The 19,601-nt window shown below is 37.2% G+C and overlaps 1 protein-coding gene across 3 annotated transcripts; it reads right to left on the bottom strand.

Moving 5' to 3' along the window:
* Positions 1 to 16: 16 nt before the first annotated feature.
* Positions 17 to 19,210, bottom strand: CCP110 (centriolar coiled-coil protein 110). Of its 3 annotated transcripts, none has more exons than XM_068698896.1 (15): positions 19,079 to 19,210; positions 18,395 to 18,545; positions 16,918 to 17,046; positions 13,803 to 15,450; positions 12,691 to 12,815; positions 12,369 to 12,549; positions 11,095 to 11,234; positions 10,598 to 10,714; positions 10,216 to 10,317; positions 9,820 to 9,936; positions 9,204 to 9,283; positions 8,551 to 8,613; positions 7,975 to 8,034; positions 7,299 to 7,381; positions 17 to 1,873 (listed from the first exon to the last, which is right to left on the bottom strand). In XM_068698896.1, exons 2-15 carry the CDS (start codon positions 18,539 to 18,541, stop codon positions 1,821 to 1,823), a joined length of 3,045 nt encoding a protein of 1,014 aa, XP_068554997.1. In that variant the 5' UTR covers positions 18,542 to 18,545; positions 19,079 to 19,210; the 3' UTR covers positions 17 to 1,820. The 3 variants fall into 3 exon arrangements, with proteins under 3 accessions (XP_068554997.1, XP_068554998.1, XP_068554999.1); XM_068698897.1 differs by having other exon boundaries at positions 19,072 to 19,201; XM_068698898.1 differs by lacking the exon at positions 7,299 to 7,381.
* Between the last annotated feature and the right edge of the window lie 391 nt (positions 19,211 to 19,601).

Raw genomic sequence — 19,601 nt, 5'->3', positions numbered from 1 at the left:
GCGGCACAGGTTACACTTGTCTTTTTTTTTTTTTTTTTTTCCCTTTGAGATGTTTTCCACTCCTATTTCTGGAGCTTCCAAACAAAAGAAATCAAATCAGCATTTTGATGACTACTCAGTAAGCCGGAAGCTTGTCTCGGGCATTTTTTGGATTACATCTGAAATTTTAAAGAGCCAGAGAATTTATATGAAGGAGGCAGGTTCTCCACTGGTATAAACTGTTACATTTGCACCATTAGGGAAGGCACCCCTTGAAGCTTTCAAATAAAAGTTACAGCACAAAGCCACTGTGCAGTGACATCTTCAAAGTATTTAGGAAGTATTTTGCTTTTTCTACATAAGCAATCTGGTATCACCTGGTACAAAACATTTGTTTTTAAACAATGTAACTAGCTGCAGAGGACACACTTACTGATAGAGGTCACAACTAGTGCCACAAGCAAGCCAACTTGTTTGTTGCCCTTGCTGAAGAGAACTCTCTTCATCTCACTATTAATCCTCCTTTTTAAAGTTATTGTTTAACCCAACAAAATTTATCAGTCTTTTTTCTCCTTTATCAGTGTCCGCATGTTACAAAGCCTCCAAGGTTGCACTGCACTGATACTAGGAAGAAAACAAAATATAACCCATTTCACATTTAAGTAATCAGTTCCCTAGTTCTACAGTAAAAGAGCAAAGAAGTAAGCACTGCAAACACTTAAGTAGCCAAGTTTTTCCTCTGGTTTCTAATGTTAACATCCCATTACCAGTTCATTAAGAGAAAGAACTTAGAGACTTCCACTCTCCTCATGTTGAAGAATAATATCCATCAATATGACAACCAAGACAAAATATGAACATGATATGTCAGTATTAGATTTTCTTAAATGAGAGACTGTTTTTCTTGGGTTTTGGTAGAGGTTTTTACCCCCCTGAAACCAGGAAACATGATTTCAGCACAAGGGCTGTTAGATCATGGTACAAGAGAAACTGCTCAGAAAAATTGCAGTCGTCAAAAAGAAAACATAAGGCATATGAATCATTATTATACACAATTGTCTGCAAGTCTGAAACAATAAAACAATTAAAATCTTGCCATCTCAAGTTTTTGTTGAACATATACTTCTCTTAATCTCGGCTAAAACTATTTCTGTAACAAAGTGCCACAGACAGGAAGGAAAAAAAAAAATCATAGGACTTCCAGCACAATGGTTTGATCTACCATGTGTATAAAGGGGCAGTTTCGGTACAGTCATTGCAAGTACATCTGTCTGTCCAATAGTTAATCTGGATCCACACCTGTGAAACTCAGTAGACATGAAGGTAGGTAATTGCATTTACACAAATCCATTCAGAAAGGCTGCTGACAAATTCACTGACCAAAGTGCTCAGTTTTAAGATTTTTTTTTTTTCTTATTTAACTGATTTAACATTATGGTATGAAACTAAAAATATATATGCATATTTATGGTGCCAACCATACACAGAACTTGCAATTTTAAGTCATACAAAAATTGTATGAGAGATACAAGAATTACAGAGTGTTAAGTCATGAATTAACTTAATGTTGCTCTATGGTCTTCTTTAACATTATGAATCTTATGTGTACACAGTAGTATGAAGATCTAATAAGTTTAACATGCAATTTTCCACGGTATTAGATCTTTGCAGCCCTTTATTACTTAAATATGATTGTATGAATATGTCATCATCTGGAAAAAAACAAAGCAGGTTTATCATTTCTGAATATACATAAACATTTAGGGCATAAAATACTTGAATCAGTGCTGAGAATGTCATCATTAAAAAATAGCCTGTTTATCCCAGCGAGTGCTGTCGTCTTAAATTGTCACAACATTTGGCTTCTTTCTTTGGGTTCTTCCTGCATATGCTCCTAAAAACAAAGTAGAAATATTACCATTTCACAGTTGATACTACTGCTTTTTGCAACAAGATTATCTAACAAATATAGCTGAAAAGACAAAATTTTAAAGTATTATTATATGTTCAGTGCCTACTTTGAAAATGAGTTTTCATAACGTTACACTTGAAATGCCTTACAAACATGTAAGTAAAACAGATTACTAAAACTACTAGTAGGCTTGAAAGTAACAACACATTCTAGTTTTTCCTTCCCCAGTAATTGTTCCATTGTTTTTTCTGCTAATATAAAAATGTACAACTATAATTTGCAAATTTTTAAAAAGTCTGTTTGTAACATTATCACGACATATTAAATATGATTAACTATTCCATGTACTACTTTTAAACAGATTATCAATTAAGAAAATACTATACAAAGTCAAATATTTAAGACAACTTTTCTTTTCCCACCTCCCACATTAATAAACAAAGAGGTAGTGACAGAGCAAGAATAATGCAAAGCATAGGAAGTTAATAGTTTAAGTTGACCTTAGTATTTCTAATTATCTTCATTATGGTTTCTTGGAATGTGGGCCTAAACTCTCTTCCTCAGACATTCACACACAAAAACAAATCTCTCTTCTGTTGCATTTGTTCTGAATGCATAGCAACTCCCAGAGATGGTAATTTTCAGGTTCAGGAGAAAAGTGTGCATGAGCCAGAGGGAAGCAAGTATAAGGCATAGGCAAAATGCAAAGTTTCACTGATAGTTTCTTCTCCTCACAGATAAGCTCCTTTCCCATCTTGTGATCCAACTTTCTGTGAAAGCAGCTGCAAATGGGAAGAACTTCTTGCTAAAACTGAGAAAGAGAGCTCCAAAACTGAGAAAGGGACACAAAGAAGTAGCAGCCAAAACCAAGATGCACTCGTGCTGCCACAACAATAGCATTGTCTTTTTGCAACATCCCACACATGCATTACACAGAGGAAAGGACCAAATCTTGCACTCACCACACCTTCACTAGCCAAAACCTCTTTGGTAAAATATTATAGGAATTGTTGATTTAAATTACTTTGCATGACTTGAATTAAATACTTTGCATCTGCCACACTCCTAATGCAGTTATTAGCTATCAGATAACTATAACTCAGCAGCAACTTTACTGTTAAGCATAAAGAAACTTCAATAACTTATTAAAAAAAATAATATTTGCGCCAGAGAATACTCAAATCTTAATACAAATGAACTGTCTTTTCAGGAGAACAGTTGTAGGTTTCCATATGTTGACAAACACAACCAGGATTAAAAGTGCAGTATGAATAACTTCATCAGGCAAAAAGCCCTTATAATAAAAAGAAAGCTGTTTAGGATTAAAAAGTAAAATAAAAATCTCTCCACGTGTAACAAATTTCTAAATATATACATATTTAGAAAGCCATATTACACTATGCATAGCACAATTATCTTCCAGTGATAAGGGTTTAGCACTGCAGGCTGCTAAAAAGAAGCACAATTCAGCATTCATTAGGTTCAGGCAGTTATTGAGAGTGTCCAGCAATGTGAGCAAACATTTACGTGAAAGCAGTGAAAGTTGTATTACATGGTGCAGAGCAGTGAAAATGGAAGAAAATGGAAGACAGCCATGGAAAAGAAACAGTTACCAGGCAATTAAACAAATGTGACAAAGAAGTGCCAGTCTTTTTTTTTTTTTTTTTAGGATTCTCAGTTACTCTGTCAGAGTCACAGTGGTTACTCACAGGTGCCCAAGAGCTTCATTCAGCACAGTGCAAAGCAGCTTTGGAAATGCCCCCAGAGACCTCACCACAGCAGGATCCCTGACATCTGAACACTGTTCCCCACTATGCAGAAAGACATTCTTGCTGGCCCAGCACTCACCTGTGCTGTATTCTTCAGCTCACCTGTGATCCCATATGACAAACAACCAGGCTGACAAGCACAATGCTATAGTAGTGACTGAAAACTACCCTCATAATTCTCCTTGTGTGCACTCCAAGTTATATAAAAATCTCACAAACAGAAAATAAGCACATAGTTTTGAATCAGCCCACTTTTATTAATGTTTTACTATTAGGAAATAAGTGGACATATTTCAAGTTAGTTTTCTCCCCCCCGCCTAATCTCCCCCTGTAAATTCCCTGCCTAGCACATCTTGCAAGCTACTGACTGAGCATCTTTGCCCCATTAAAACAAAAACAAACAAAAGGATGACTCTTCATAGATTAGGTTCTCTCTTTAGTACAGACCTTTGGATTCAAGGAGTACACAACAAAAACTAAATTTAAGACCACCTATTAAAGAAAAATATCTTTGTGCTAGAAAAAAGACAGCAATCAGAGTGGTATTGGAACTACAAAGCACTTTGTTGACAGAAGTTAAAAGAACAGTCAAAAGAAGGGAAAAAAAAAGTAGTTTGATGGCTACGTCACTGTCTTCTTCTGAAGTTCTCTCTCACATGCTTAAGTGACATCTGGGATATCTGTATTCTACTAAGCCTTCTTCCCTTTTGCCCCTCTAACAAGCTGCGAATTAGGGATTTAACTGTGAGTTAGGGATGAATGAGGACAATAAACAAAATAGAAATATTATGGGTTAAGAGTTTGCAGACTTAGCATAGTTACAGATATAAGTACGTCATTTCTTTTCAAAATGACTTGAGATTATAGTTTCTCTATGGTCTCTCTCAGACAAAACTTGTTGCCTTACTACAGTTGACTTTCAAGAATCTGTCTTGAAAAGAAACTTACTTCACTAAAACCAAATATATTCAACATATTGCCAAATCTTTCACTATTCAAATTAATGCCTATATACAGAAAACCACATTAAAAATATTCAACTTAAGGTATTCTTCATTATGCAAAGTTATGCAGATTTCTTTCATGCCAAACATTCCCCATCTAGTAATTTCAGAATGCCTCAATTTCAGAATACCACACATGTAGTATAAGTAGTCTAACTTATTTAATACCAATACTTCCACGTGGTCTTTTAAATACCACAGGAAATTATGTGATGTCTAAAACACTGAATTGAGGTTATATTGTGTATGCTGTCTAGTTCCAGTTACAACTGGAACAACTAGTTACAATCATCTACTTCGTGTTCTAAGGTCACAACAGGAGGCATTACACAGCTTTCCAGGTAGTCAACACGTAGCAATAAAGAACAGCAATGAGAAATTTAGAGATATATTCCAAAGGATTCCTTCCATTGCCTGGTACTAACTGTCAGAACTTAGATAACTGCAATTAAGACAGACCTGGGGACTCAGCAGAGCAACACACAGTGCCAGTGCTGGAGAGTGACAGAGAATGTTTTAAATGGATGTCAGACTTAAATGTAAAAAATGCGATAGATCATCACACCCCTGTGGTGGTTTTACTGGGGTGGGCAGCCGAGTTCCACCACAACTGCTCTCTCACTCTCCCTCTCCTCAAAGAGGAAGGGGGAGAAAATACAGCACAGAGAGCTCAAGGTTTGAGATGAGAAAGGTTTAATTAAAGGGAAAGGGAATGGGGAGAAAAAGAAACAAAAGAAACAATAAGTCCGTGCGGAAGCACAGAGAGAAGGGAAAAAAAATTATTCTTTACTTCCCATCAACAAGCGGTGTTCGGCCACATCCTGGGAAGCAGGGCCTCAAAATGCGTAGCAGTTGTTCAGGAGGAACAGCCCCTTCCCCCACAAGAGCCCCCCCTTTTATTGCTGAGTGTGACATCAGGTGTTATGGAATATCCCTTTGGTTGGGTTAGGTCAACTGCCCTGGCAATGTCCCCTCCCCATCACTTGCCCACCCCCAGCCTGCTGGCTCTTGGGGGCTTGGAAGGAGCCCTGATGCTGTGGCAGCACTATGCAGCAATAGACATAACACTGGAGTGATACCAGTGCTGTTCCAGCTATGAGTGTAGAGCACAGCACTGTGTGGGCTGCTGCAGTGAAAGGTGACTCCAGCCTAGACAGACCCAGCACAACCCCAAACATCAATTATATGAGACTGGGGAAGCATCCAGATCCCAAATCAATGCTAAGCTTGATACTGACACCATCCTTTCATTACTACTCTTTACAACTGCTGTAATTTTGTAACTGGAAGGGTTATTGATCGTTTCATCAAACTTGCAAATAGTAACTGCCATATGGTTACCTTTGCTTGCTACAGTTATATTGCTTGCTTAATATTCTTCTTTCTATTTCAGAGAGATTATTTACAATCTTTGCTAATTTTGAGTGCAACTGTGTAACTGCCTTGCTGCACAGTAGTGGTGACAACACTGCCAGAATTGGTAACTGAAAAATAAAACAAACCAACCTTGCTTGGGATCTCATCATTTGCTCCTCCCCCCATCCCCTTTATTTCCTTTCAAAATGAAATGCAGATGTATATGCATGGTTTCTTATTAGTGTATGTCCTTCTACAGACACTTATCTAGGCTTCACAAAGTACAAGGACAATCATTTCTGAGAAAACAGAACATTTGAACAGTGCGCACTCTGCACTAAAGTACAGAGGTACTCCCTATAGTGTTGCTCCAGGTCAGCAGTAAGTGCAGAAACTTCCTTCTAGGAAAGATTTGATACTTAATACACTATTATTTCAGAACACCATGAGAAGGAGCTGAAATTCTGCCACATTATAGTTTGACTTCTTGAGCCCAGAAGTTCCTAATTGTTTTATACTTGACTTGTGGAACTCTCCTTTGAGAGCAAAGTGTAATAAAGATCTTAAACTGCTTTTAAAACTCCAACTCATCTGTTGATAAATAAATGCTTGTCACTTAAGAAATTTGAAATCAGATTAAAAAATGGAAATTGCAAAAGATATTTCATAGTGTTTTATTCTCTTCATGCCTGAACAGGCTGAAAACAGAGAGGTCTGGCACTGTTATCAAACCTTCTTAAAAAGGTAACCAACCAGTTATCTCTGTATGCAAGCTCAGGAATACTCCACTTCTGGAGTATTATTTTTGCCTCATTAAGACTCACACATTCTGTAAGATGCTACAGTAGAAACTTAAGTCTCAGCCTATGGAGAATAAATGCCCACTGGCAAGTCTTCTGAAACTGTCCTGTCTTCAAAACAAAGCCTATCGAAAGGACAAATTACACAGGTACAGAACTGCAATGACACAATCGATCCAACTCTAATTTGACTATTAGCCTCTCAAACAGTTACAGTGAATATATTTGGAAAAAATACTTATAGGTGGGCATCTGGCAAATGAAATCAAATAAGCTATGTTGTACATTCTATACCCCACATTTACAGAACTTTACAGTGGATGGTTAAGTTACCAGTGCATGTCTGAAGAGACAGGTTAGATTTAAGACACAGCAAAGCAGGTGCACAAGAACAGGAAAACAATATATCCCCCATCTATTTTTTCTTGATACTAGTAAATTATTTACTATACAATCCAAGCACCAATTTTCTACACACCTGGAACAGCCTTGTTAGACACTCTGCTCTCTGAGGCCTTCTTTCTATTTTGCTCAACCCCCTTCATTGAGGTCTTAGGGGTTCTAATTAAATATAAAAGAGTTAATAAGTCACTTGCATCAATGTTGAAAGACCGTATCCAAAAATATAAAGACACTATCAAACTATTCGGCATTAAATCATTTTTACGCCATCGCATATAGGCTCCTCCAGACAATCCTGGAGGTCTTTTCCAACCTTGATGATTCTATGCGCACAACACCTATCGACATTATTAAGGCTTAAGAAGATACATTACATAAGAGAACATCTCTCCAGATAATTTTAAAACTCTGTACAAGAAAGTGATTCAGTTCAGATACTGTGGCATTACAATCTACATTTAAAAATACATATATTTCATTAAGTGGAAGCAAAGCTTCATGGAATGAATGTTACAAATAGAAATGTCAAAACACGGTGTAAATGGAGACAATACACAAGAGGATGATAACACTAAGTATTTTCTTGCAGTACAAGGTAAAACAAAGCTTCAACACTCTCAAAGTACTGTGAGAATTATTTTGCCTTTGAACAACAGTTGCACCATTAAGTATAAATATTACTTGGAAATTACTGTGTTCTTGCACTTTGCATTTACTTTTAATGTTAGGCCAAGAACATGCTGTGTCCTTACCCTTGTCTGCAAAGCAATCTATGAACTGGGGCATTCTGTCCTTGATTTGGTTGAAGTACTCTGTTAAAACACAAACTTCTATTAGTGCTTTTTTTCCCCTCTTAAAAAAATATAAAATAAAATCTCACAAGGTATACTGAATTATGCATCATCTTTCATGCAGTAAGTTTCAGAATGGCTAGCAGGCTCTGACATGTGGGCAAAAGTGGCAAGAATTAAAATTCCATAGTAAAAATACTACTTTCACTAGCTATTTAAAGCAAAGACACACACACAAAAGTAAAGCTTAAGAGATACTAATAGGGTATCTGAGAGAAACCTTGAACCTGAACATAAAGAGTTAAAACCATAAACAAATAATTTCTGAACCGACTTTGAGGAAAATTAAAAAAATGTATTTTCTAACTTCAGAAGTAATAACCTCTTTTCTCAGACCACACTAAATCTGATTTCATTAATGCCATAATAATGGCTAAAATCAAGCTGATTGATGACAAACAAGCAACAAAGATCAAAGAATCTAACATTATAAGACAGTTCTTTAGAAGCATTATAATAAGAGTAATCTTCACTCACCGGCTTTCAGGACTTTTTTGTTTTATGATTATTTTTTTACTTGGCATTCCCATCTCTGAAGCCCTAGAGAAACAACAGCATTGAAGCATATTTAAGTCACAAAATCATCATGTAAGTCTTAAACATAAATAGCAAGAGAAAACCAGCAACAGAATCTACATCTACATGTAATACTGCCACAATAGTTCTACAGATAATCACTTTTTACATATGAGTGAGCATAACACTTCTATTCTGTCCACTGTTTTACAGTAGACAGATGTCTGCCACCATCCCAAAAATACTCCTTGCCAGAGATAGTCTACCAAATATCTCTCTTGCTAGGCACTTTGGAAAGTTTGATAAAATAACCTACAGAAGTCAACCATAAATTGAGCGCACAGAGGTTGTTTTGATCACCACTGAAATACGCTGTAAATGCACAACCTGGAACAATCATTTTGCCCATAGGGGCAAGAAGTCTCTCAGAAGTAAGACGGAACTGCTACAAGTGGTAATACACCACATGCCTGAAGCTTTTTTATTCATTCTTCTTAGAAGAGATGTTGGTTTCCAAAGAATCTGTTTCTCCAGAAAACTTATTTTCACTATTTCCTACTCTTCCTACCCATCCTCTTGCACCCTCCACCCACCAAAGGGAGATCTGCACATACTTCATGTACTTTTTCCTATCCAGAGATTTCTGCGTAGCTGTTGAAAGCGTTGCTCTCTCTCTTGGACTCTTTACTTTATCCTATAAAAGCAAAAACAACCAACAGCAACACTCAATAATGTTTTAGTTGAGCTTAACCTCATCTGACCTGACCCTACTTTACAAACAAATAAAAATATTGCTATATTTTAAATTTCTCTCTTTTCAGTACAAAGTTCACGTTCAGGCTAAATTCAAGACTTTTATCTTCTTTAAAATCAAAGAATCTTCCTTATACTACCAGATTAAGAAGGCTTGTGTGGCATAACAAATTCTTGAAGTCTGAAACCTCATTGTCACTTTCATCATGTTTTTCACTGTTTGTTATGTCTACGCACTAAAAGTTTCAAGACAGGTATCTCCTACTGCAGTGATTTTTATTATTATTTTTAACTTTTAATAATTACACGAGCACAATTTAACAATTAAGATTGTAAACTTTTTACTTTGTCAGGAAGAGTCTCTTAAAAGCAAAAAAAGAGTCTCTTAAAAGCAAAAAAGGAGTCTCTTAAAAGCAAAACATATTTAAACTCTAAAAAAAAGAAAAAGCATTTTGCATTGTTGTGACTATAACCCACCATTTGCCTGAGCATTTTCTCTTTACGAACTTCACGATCATGACGCAGAATATTCATTCTTTCAGATGCCTCCATTGTAAAAAATATGTCATGGATGTCATACAGAGCAGCTCGCAGCTAGAAAGAATAGTTAAAAATTTCATAAAATAGTTAACTTTCCTGTGGAAATGATCACCAAACTCCGTTTAGACAAAACGCTTTAAAAGGTAATTTAGAAATCCCTCTTAATGTGTCAGCAGAAAAATCTAATCTTTTCTTCACAGAGTTTAAACTTTTTCTTTTGAATAAAGCCACTGTGAAAGTTTCATGTATTTATACTACCACACATGAACAACCAACTTCTTTTTACAAAAGCAGAATAGCTAAGAAAGAAAAAGGAAGTTTAAATTATGTCACCTGAGCCATTACTCTTTCATGAAGGGATGCATCTTGTGCTGAAACACTTCCTCTTTTTAATGGGGCTTCAGACTGAAAATTCCTTATGAACTCCATAGTATCCTGGGGGAGAGGGGGAAATGAGATTAAGCACCAAGCGTAATCCTTCACAACCAAGGAATCATCACAAACTTTTTGTGTAGTGCAGGTTGTCTTTTACTTGGACCTTATGACAGTAAGCAATGCAGCACTTAAATGTGTTCAAATGGCAGATATTATTCAATTCTTCTGAAAGCAGGAAATGCATTACTTCAACTGTCAATTGACAACAGGAAAGAAAGAAAGATAAAAAGAACATACTCAACAGGAGGAGAAGCCATGTAATTAAAAATGTGGATCTTACTTTTACAGTTTGTTTAAGATGTTTCAGTTTTTCTGTCTGCAGGAGTCTACGAGTAAGAAATCCCTTTGCCACAGCAGTTACTTTACTGAACTTCATTTGTATCTCTGGACTGAAAACCTTAAAAGAAAAGTAGCATTTTCTAAACATTGAATAAACAAAGCAGAAGTTAAGAATTATTTCTCAAATAACATCAGTTACTTAAGTTTTGAAGTAAGAAACAAGCTGTTGATAAGTGTAAAAAGTTTTGGCTAGTGGGTAGGCCAGAAGTACCCACCACAGTATTAACTTAGCAGAAGCAATATACTGTCATATGATTATTTTGCATATAGTAATAGCAAGAAAAACATGCTATACAGTTGTCCCATGTAATTTAAGTCAATAGAAGAAGAGATACCAAACTTTTCAGTGAAATTTATTACTACACAGCCATTACAGAATTGACAGCATCTTACAAAAACTAAAGGACTTTTAAATTTATAAAAAAAAAAATTCCTTACCTGAGTCCACCTAGTTTTGATCCTGTTACTTGGTCTAGATACTGAGGTTTTTATAACTCCACTACCCGATGGTCCCCAGAGGTAGAATGAAGTTTCACTTGTTGAAGTGAAGGTGTTAGGTGTTGTAGTATGAGCAAAACCTGCATGCAAAGCAGAGTGTACAGTTTAACACACAGATTTCTTTCCATAAAGTAATGACTATGCATACAAATACACACAGAGCTCTATATACAAGATCAGATGCAACTACTATACTTAAGAACAAAACATAAGACAGCACTCCATAAAAATAACTAATTAGGAAAAAAAAATTCAATCACACACAAACTTTTAACTCAGGCTGCAGTCAGGAAGTCTTTTTGGAAAGAACAGAGAGGTTCCCAGTGCTGTTAGCTATTCTTATTCACATTGTGGACTATAATACTTCCATATTGGAAGAAAAAATATCTGTATGCTACACCACGAAAAAAAAGACCACTCACATAATATTAAAGTTGCTACACAAAATCTTATCCATAAAACATCTCAAAAAAAGCAGTTTTGAAGTGTTTCATGCTGCTAACATGGCATCTAAAGATGAATAATAAATAATCATAATCATGTAGTTCAGAAATTTTACTCTCAAAGTTCCTTTGCTCTTCTCCTGTTAAAACATTAGTTTTCCATCTGTTTGAGAAGTGCACGTTAAAACAGTCCAGAAGCAGAACTCAGCTCAGAGGTAGCAACTTTGTTTACAAGGTCAATTACAGGCAAGAAGCAATCTGAAAATTTGATTCATTTCAGAGCAAAATTAGATAAACCAATGGAAAAAAAAAGAACAAACATTTCATAACACACTGGAACAGGCAAGACGTGCCATTGACTACTGCTGTACATCCTTACAGACATGACCCCCCTGGTAGAGCCCTTCTAATCCTCCCACACAAGAGCACTAGACCACAGCTACGTGCATCAGGATGAACGTTCCGTGACATGACGCAAATTCATGTCCTCATCCTTGACCAGATCAATTTACTTTTAACTTGCCTTACTCAAATATTTCCCTTAACAACTCTATGCAGATGCAACACGTGGAACAGTACAAGAATGGCTGAAACTGCCACCCAAACTTGCAAAAGAAGATTTGTTTTACATATGCTGTCAGCAGTTGAAGGCAGCAGCTGACAAAAGGTGTGAACAGAAGCCCTGTTTCTACTAGTACATTAGGCAGTCAGTCCAGTCAAGCACCCCAGAGCAAAACATCTCACAATATTTAATTATATTCTAAGTTTTACCAATGCTGGTTGAGTTTGTGTTATGGACTGTCTCCAGCTGAGACTGCACACTTTCCAGTAAGCCACTTTCGCTTTTTCTCCACTCCAACTCCATCCTACTGTTAATGTTCACTTTGGAAATTTCTATTTCTGTTGTAGCAACCTTCTTTCCCTTCAGCTTCCTCTCCTGTTCTTCCAGTTCCTATGAATTAAAGAATCAACTGTAAGACTGGTTTTCTAAGACTGCAAAGCAACAGAATATACACTTTAAAACCAATTGCTTCCTGACAAACTTCAACACACATGACTTCAGCTTGGAATTTTTCCTCTTTTTTTGCTTTACCTTCTGCAGTTTCTCCTGTTCTCTCTCTTGCTCAGCTATCAGAATCGACAGTTGTTGTGCATGCTGTTCTTCAAGCCTCTTCCTCATTTCTTCAAAGGCCAACATTTTAGTTTTTAAAATCTCTTCTGAGAAGATATATACAATACAAAAAATCAAGCATCAAACATTTTATATGCGATCTTTGCCACAGGTATAAATGCTTTAACAGAAGTAATTTGCACCATCGGTAAAAAACATGACATCTTTCACATCGAGTAGCCCCTATATTGCAAGAACCTTGATATGAAGCTGCCACTATGTATTACACAGAACTTTATCAGTTAGTGCAGTCCTTCAAAATATTTGCATGTTAATATTTCCAGAATAAGCACGTGGCACCAACTGAACCTACATTAAAACACAGATGCAAAAAATCTAGTTCTGAGAAGAGTATACCTACATTCACTTGAGTTAAAATACTTAAGCCATTTTGGCTTTACGTGGTAGAGACACACACAAGTGTAACAGTCTTGAACTGGAAGAAAATACCTATACAATAATTTGCAACCTACCTTTCAAAAGGTATTTTCTTTTAATTTACACAGAGTATTTCAGTAGGCTTATTTAAGTCTAATAGAATATTATTTTCTTATTAAAACTAAGTTCAAAATTCTACATTCAGATGAGAACTTAGTATTTTTTGTGGTTAAATGACACCCTTGAGAATAAACACAGAATTCACCAAACTAAGAAACAATGTTTTAGTCAGCCCTTCCTCATAAATTATTTAATCAAGTATTTGTTACCAACAGATGTTATAAGACTTTTGACTCCAATCGACTCCTAAATCAGCAATGACTCCATTCTGTAGCAGTTAAGAAAGGCTCAGGTAGCAATTTAAATTTCATAATTCATTATTAATTAAAAACCAGAGAAATAATGAGATTAAAAGCCAGAGAAATAATGAAATTACTGAAAAAAGGTAACTGACATAATCAAACTTATTCTTTTGGTATATATACATACTTCGAACCACCAACAACTACATTATAACATTATCATTGTTTTTTCCTAAAAAATTATAAACTGAGAACTAAGTTGAAGGAAAACCCCTAAACTAAGGAATCTTTTACCTTTTACTATACTTGAATCAGGGGCAGCGTTCTTGGTAATGTAAACTGATCCCACAGAATATTTCTGTTCTTGCAACCACTGCTTCTCTTGTTCTTCCATTCCAACTGTTACACCACAGGAACTGTTTTCTTTTTGGCAACTGTCATTGTCCAAATCAAGCCTACGTTTTACCTTTTCGAAGGTATTTTCTAGAAACTGCTCATTTGCTGGGGGAACACTTGGAGTATCCATCTGCTGACGCATATTCTTGCCTTGTGTTAGCAGCGGGGATGGGTTTTCTACATCGTAAGATTTATTGAGTTCTACTGGAGAATTACATTTAGTATTTTCGAGCAAACTAGATGGCTTGGTTTCATGCACCGCTAGGAGCTTCTGTGTTACTGTAGACTGACTGATGGCAAATGGCTCATTCAGTTTTGGAGCTGCAGTAGTAGCAGCAGTCTCTGCTTTATATGGTCCCCTGCTGTCCATGGCCACCTGTCCTTCCGCTGTAGCAGACAATGGCCCCTTGCTTTCCAAGGGCCCAAAGGAATGTCGATTTAGTTTGCCAACCACCAGCCCATCACAGGGAGCTGCAGAATTCCTGATGACACCAGGAACTCTGCTAGGGCAAAGCATAGAGAAGTCCACCATAAACTTTGGCACTGATTCAGACACATTATTTTTATCAGCAATATCTTGCATGATTAAATCCATCGCTCTCCCCTTGCCTTTAGGGCTCAATTCATAAGCATTCACAGGATTATTGATAACTATGTGTCCCATCGATAGAGGCCTTGGGCGCCTTCGGTGCATTTTAGGACTCATGCTTGGCTCTGGGCTTGGCAATTTGGTATATGATCCCATGAGGCTCCTGACAATGCTACTGTCACGATCAACCGCAGAAGTATTTTTTAATTCTTCATCTGAATCTGAATCCACCAGTGGGGGTGTTCCAACTCTCATAGGAATGTCCACTTTAGAAAAACTGGATAAAGTTGACATACTTGTGTTACTGGTATGAGCAGAGGTACCTTGGAGAAGGGTATTTGATTTATTAAGACTGGGCTTATCAAGCGGCACAGCAGTGGAATTTCTGCCTGTAAGCTTTGCTCGCTCTTTCACAGAATCAGGTGTTTTAACCGCATCATTTTCTTTGTCTGAATGACTTTCACTCATACTCCTCTTTGAATTACTTTTGGAGCTACGCCTTGTTTGCTCTTTCTCTACGTACTCCCTGGATTTTTTCAGCAGGTTCTGAAGGCTCATTGCGTACGGATCTTGGACTTCCTTGTCAGATGATGGCACTGCTGCTACCTCCTGCTTTTGCAAAGCATGTGACACAAGCTTACTCTGCGTGCTGTCAGGAGATGCAGCCCTTGGACAAGGTATGTTTTTGGAGAAGCAACTCTCGCTTTGCTTTGAAAAAACATTCTCTTCTGCTGCTTGAACTACTTCTGTCACATTTGATGTCACTTGCTCCACTGTATCTGATGACACGAGTTCTGGAGTCTTTTCAAGCTCTGTGGGACCATGCTGTTTAGGAGAACATGGTAAATTGTCATCAGATGGAGCTGTGAGGTCAGTCAAAGCTTTTGAGTCTGAAGCAGGGCACGTATTCGCACCCTCCCACGTGTTCACATCACTTGCAATAGATCCCTTCCTGATCTGCAAATAAAAATTGAAAAATATCACATATTTTGAATGAAATCTCTGATTTTTCAAATTAATGCAAACTTCATCTGCACTTAAAAGAGAATGCTGCGACCTTAAAACCTATAAAAATTTTCAGTTTGAGTATTGCAAATTTCCTTCAAATTACTCACAATATGGAACTCCATGCAATGAGAAAAAGGTTACTGGAATTAAAATATAAATGTGGATAGCAGTCCACTCAGAATTTTTAGTGATACAAAATATCTGAATGTAAAGATGCTTTTTTCTTCACTCAGTAATTTGGATACATTCAAATAATTTTTTGGCTTCAAATTGTATTGCAAGATTCCTGTTAAAATATGAAATCATGTTCATATTAAATAAGAAATGCAATTGAAAGAATTCAACATCAAATAGATTAACCTACAGACAACTAAGAACAAATCAAAATAATTCCTAAAGATAATAGAAGAACTATAAAATATTTTTTTCATTTCTTTACTAATCCGGAGACTTGAAATATAACTTTTCAAGTACTTGTAAAAACAACTTTAGTTACATTTCATGCATTATGTAGCTTCTCTTTTATATAAGTGACAATTACATGGTACTTCTAGCCAGCATTTGGTTAAAAGGATTTCCACACTAAAATACAGGTTATCCTACATGTTGCAATTCAATTATCAAGGGAACATCCTTGGGGGGAAAAAAAAAAAAAAGGGTTTTGTACTGAATGCAAGTTCCTGGTCTGCTCTTCAAATCCCAAGTCAGGTGACTGTTGCCATGCATGCTCCAGTAAACACTACGAGCTTGGTAACTTAGAGGTTTGCCACCTTAGTAACTCAACACACTCAGCATTAACTGTACCCATTCAATCAAAAGGTTAATTTAAAGGCTGTATTACAGCTATGTAACAAAAACAAATAATACTGCTTAATTAGATGTATTTAATATTCTTTTCAGTTAAAACCCTACTGAATTCATCACTGAAGAACCAAAGAAAAAAAAATAGTTGCAGTAAAATTACAAAGCACCCAACTGAATTACAAGTTGTTTCAAAGGTAATTTTACTTTGTAATCATGAAGCTGTATACATACACACACACACATTTTTCTGATTAAACCACAGGTTTGCAAATAAAGCAAGCCAGTTGCTGTAACAACAGTAGTTTTGTTTGGTTGGTTTTATAATCTAGTTGCTTGAGAGTTACAAAAGCAACAGTCAGTCAGTTAGTGTGGTCTGCCTTTTGCATACACCAAAACAAGCAGTGAAGAGCAAATCCCATACATTACAATGAATGTAGAGACTACTGCTAAATAATCAATCATTTGGTCACACAGCACAAATACTAGCAAATGCTGGTTCTTGAGAGTTAACTGCTATTAATTTCACAAGTGAATACCTAAATCCCAGCCCTTTCTCAAAACATATGTAAGGAGATGTTTCCTCTAAAGCTATAAAAAGGGTTTGAACACTACCTGAACATTTTCTAGAATCTCCTGAACACGATTCAGTAAAGCTCTTTTCTTGGAGTTCTGTCTCCAGGTCTCTAGATCCAGTGCTTTCTGTTTATACTGCTCTATTTCCTTTTTCTTTTCAAAGTTCAGCTGCAAAACAGAGTGTAAGAAACATGGTTTATACCACTAAATGCAAGTTACAATACAGAATTAAAGAAATAAATTAAAACGACAGAAACTAAGAACAGAAGAAAAAAAAATCAACACCTAAGCTGAGATTTTGCACCCACTTTAAATGCCAATTTCTTTTTAACCAATTACACTTTTTTATGCAGTTGCACTAAATGCCTTTTTTGGCATACATACTAATGAATATGAATTCAAAAGATAGTTTATATATTTTTTATGAGCATTACATGCTGTAATGCCAACTTCAAATGACACAGGACTTAGATTGCAAGACAGGTCTTTCCCAGTTTTCCATGGAGATGGGAGCTTTTGGCAGCCCTGTGACCAACCTTCCTACCTGCACTCAATTTATTAAGCTCTGTGAAGGACTAGCTTGCACTTGCCCTCTGAACCAGTGGTGAATTTCACAATGAGACAGACAAACAGAAATGTAAACTAACAAGTTTCTGGATCCTTTCAAAAACCTGTATCAGAAAATCTTCTAAATTACTACTTTAGAATATGTAGTTTGGATAAAAGTCAAAACTAAATTTACAAAATTTCATTTCCAAAAAGTGGTTTCATAAAGTTCTTCAAAATTAAGCAGTGTCTAGCCAAATTATACATTTCTTCCATGAAAATTCAAAAATGCACCCATTTATAAATGAAAAATATTACAATATACTCTTCTAGTCTCCAATGTATATCTGCATCACAACTTTTGGAGATCATTGTCAGACATACTCTCCATTCATAATTCCCATCACTGCAACACAAACTACCAACAGCTTTCTGCTTGGATCTGTTTAAATTTAGAATAGCTTTAACATAGCTAATGACCCTGTAAAATATATAGAAGGAAGGTACAAATATATGAGAAAAATAAGTATAATTAAAAAGCTTTTTAACAACCTCAGTATTTCCTATTCCCACTGTCACATTATTATTTTTGGACAGTTTTAAACAAACAGATTATTTGACATTTGGAATGTCAATATAACATTAGAGTTAAGCCCAGCACTAACATTTATCTATTTAACACTACAAATATTTTCACTCTCCATGTGAAAATAATAAATGAAGAATCAAGAAATGATAGCAGTCATTGAAACAAACAAACAGAAAAAAAAAAAAAAAACAAACACCAACCAACTGAAAAAAAACTTACCCCTTTACCTTGTAAAATTAAAGCTAGGAATGCCTAGACTACACTAAGCAGCGGTCAGGTAATACCTTAAAACAGAACTGTACCTTCAGAAGCATCACTACACACATATCAAAGCACAGATAACACACCAGGGAAGGACAGAAAAAGAAAGAGAAGCCTTACCAGGGGTGAAAGCACAGGAACTCCATGGAACTGAATGAAGGAGATATTTTTGTGCTGAACAATGAAAGAGGTTTCTGTCTTTATCGCCTCTCCCTGGATTCTGGTAAGATGCTTCTTACAGAATACTTCATAGTCCTCCATTTTCATTTAACTAAACAGCACAGAGCAATAAAATTAAGCTACTGTACTTCCAAGGCCATGAAAGGAAAACAACAACACAACGAATTTCAGTTTTTATGTCTGTATCACTGTATCTGGGAAACAAATGATACGTAACTCAATCTTTTTCCTGCCATTAAGAAAAGCAGCAAAGCTAATTTGCTTTTAAGATCTACATATATGAGTGAAAAACCATGTTCAATCGCAGACCCATTGATGAGACAAGCACTGAGGTAACCCAGACATACACAGTTACGTGTGTTAAGGTAACCTTAAACATTTCCATCAAAGACTAAACCTTTAAGGCCTCCCATTACGACCAGTTACTCCTCATCGGCCGCTTAAAAGAGAAAATGCAGCTAAATTAAAATAATACTAACGTTAAGCCCATATTAAGGCCCGAGCAGCCTCGATATTCGGAGGGCTGACAGGAGGGTAGCTCACCTCACCCCCCCCCCCCCCCCCCTTCCCGTCTCCCTGCAGCAACACAGACCAGCCCTGCCACCGAGAACACAAACCGCCCACCACAGCCCGGCTTCCTCAGGAGGCGCTGCCGGCGCTTCGCCCCCTCGGCCCGTTTCTGCCTCCCTCCGTCCCCGAGCCCCCTCCGGTCCCGGTCCCGCCGCCGCGGCCTGCCCGGTACCGCGCCTCAGCCGCTGCCCCTCCCGGCCGCCGCCCGCCCCGGCACTACAACTCCCGGCGTGCTCCGCGCCTGCCGCCTGCCCTCGGGGCGGGAGGGGAGCGAGGGCCCGGCGGCTGCCGGGCGGGGACGGGGACGCGCAGGGGAGGGCAGGGGGCGGCTCGCATCGCGCCCCGGGGCGCTGCAGCCCGCAGCCCTCGGGCACGGCAGCCGCTTGGGGTGGGGGAAGCGCCTGGATCCCAGCAAGCACGCCGAGATAGGAAGGCTGACGTTCTGGCTTCCAGAAACAGCTCCTTTTGTGTTTTTATCTTCATCTTGAATCTTAAAAACGCCATCGTTTATCAAAATATTTTCCGATATGTAAGATGTTCAGTTACTTGTGTGACTGTGTGTACACGTCTGATTTTC

This window comes from Anas acuta, chromosome 15 (genome assembly GCF_963932015.1).
Source record: "Anas acuta chromosome 15, bAnaAcu1.1, whole genome shotgun sequence".
Taxonomy (NCBI): domain Eukaryota; kingdom Metazoa; phylum Chordata; class Aves; order Anseriformes; family Anatidae; genus Anas; species Anas acuta.
This window is presented reverse-complemented; position numbering and strand designations above follow the sequence as displayed.

Coding starts and splice junctions, on each gene's coding strand:
- CCP110 (XM_068698896.1), bottom strand. CDS start 18,541: ATGAAAATGGAGGACTATGAAGTATTCTGTAAGAAGCATCTTACCAGA. Junction 17,047..18,394: donor TTCCTGTGCTTTCACCCCTG/GTAAGGCTTCTC, acceptor TCTGTTTTGCAG/CTGAACTTTGAAAAGAAAAA. Junction 9,937..10,215: donor ATGAAAGAGTAATGGCTCAG/GTGACATAATTT, acceptor TATTCTTTCTAG/CTGCGAGCTGCTCTGTATGA.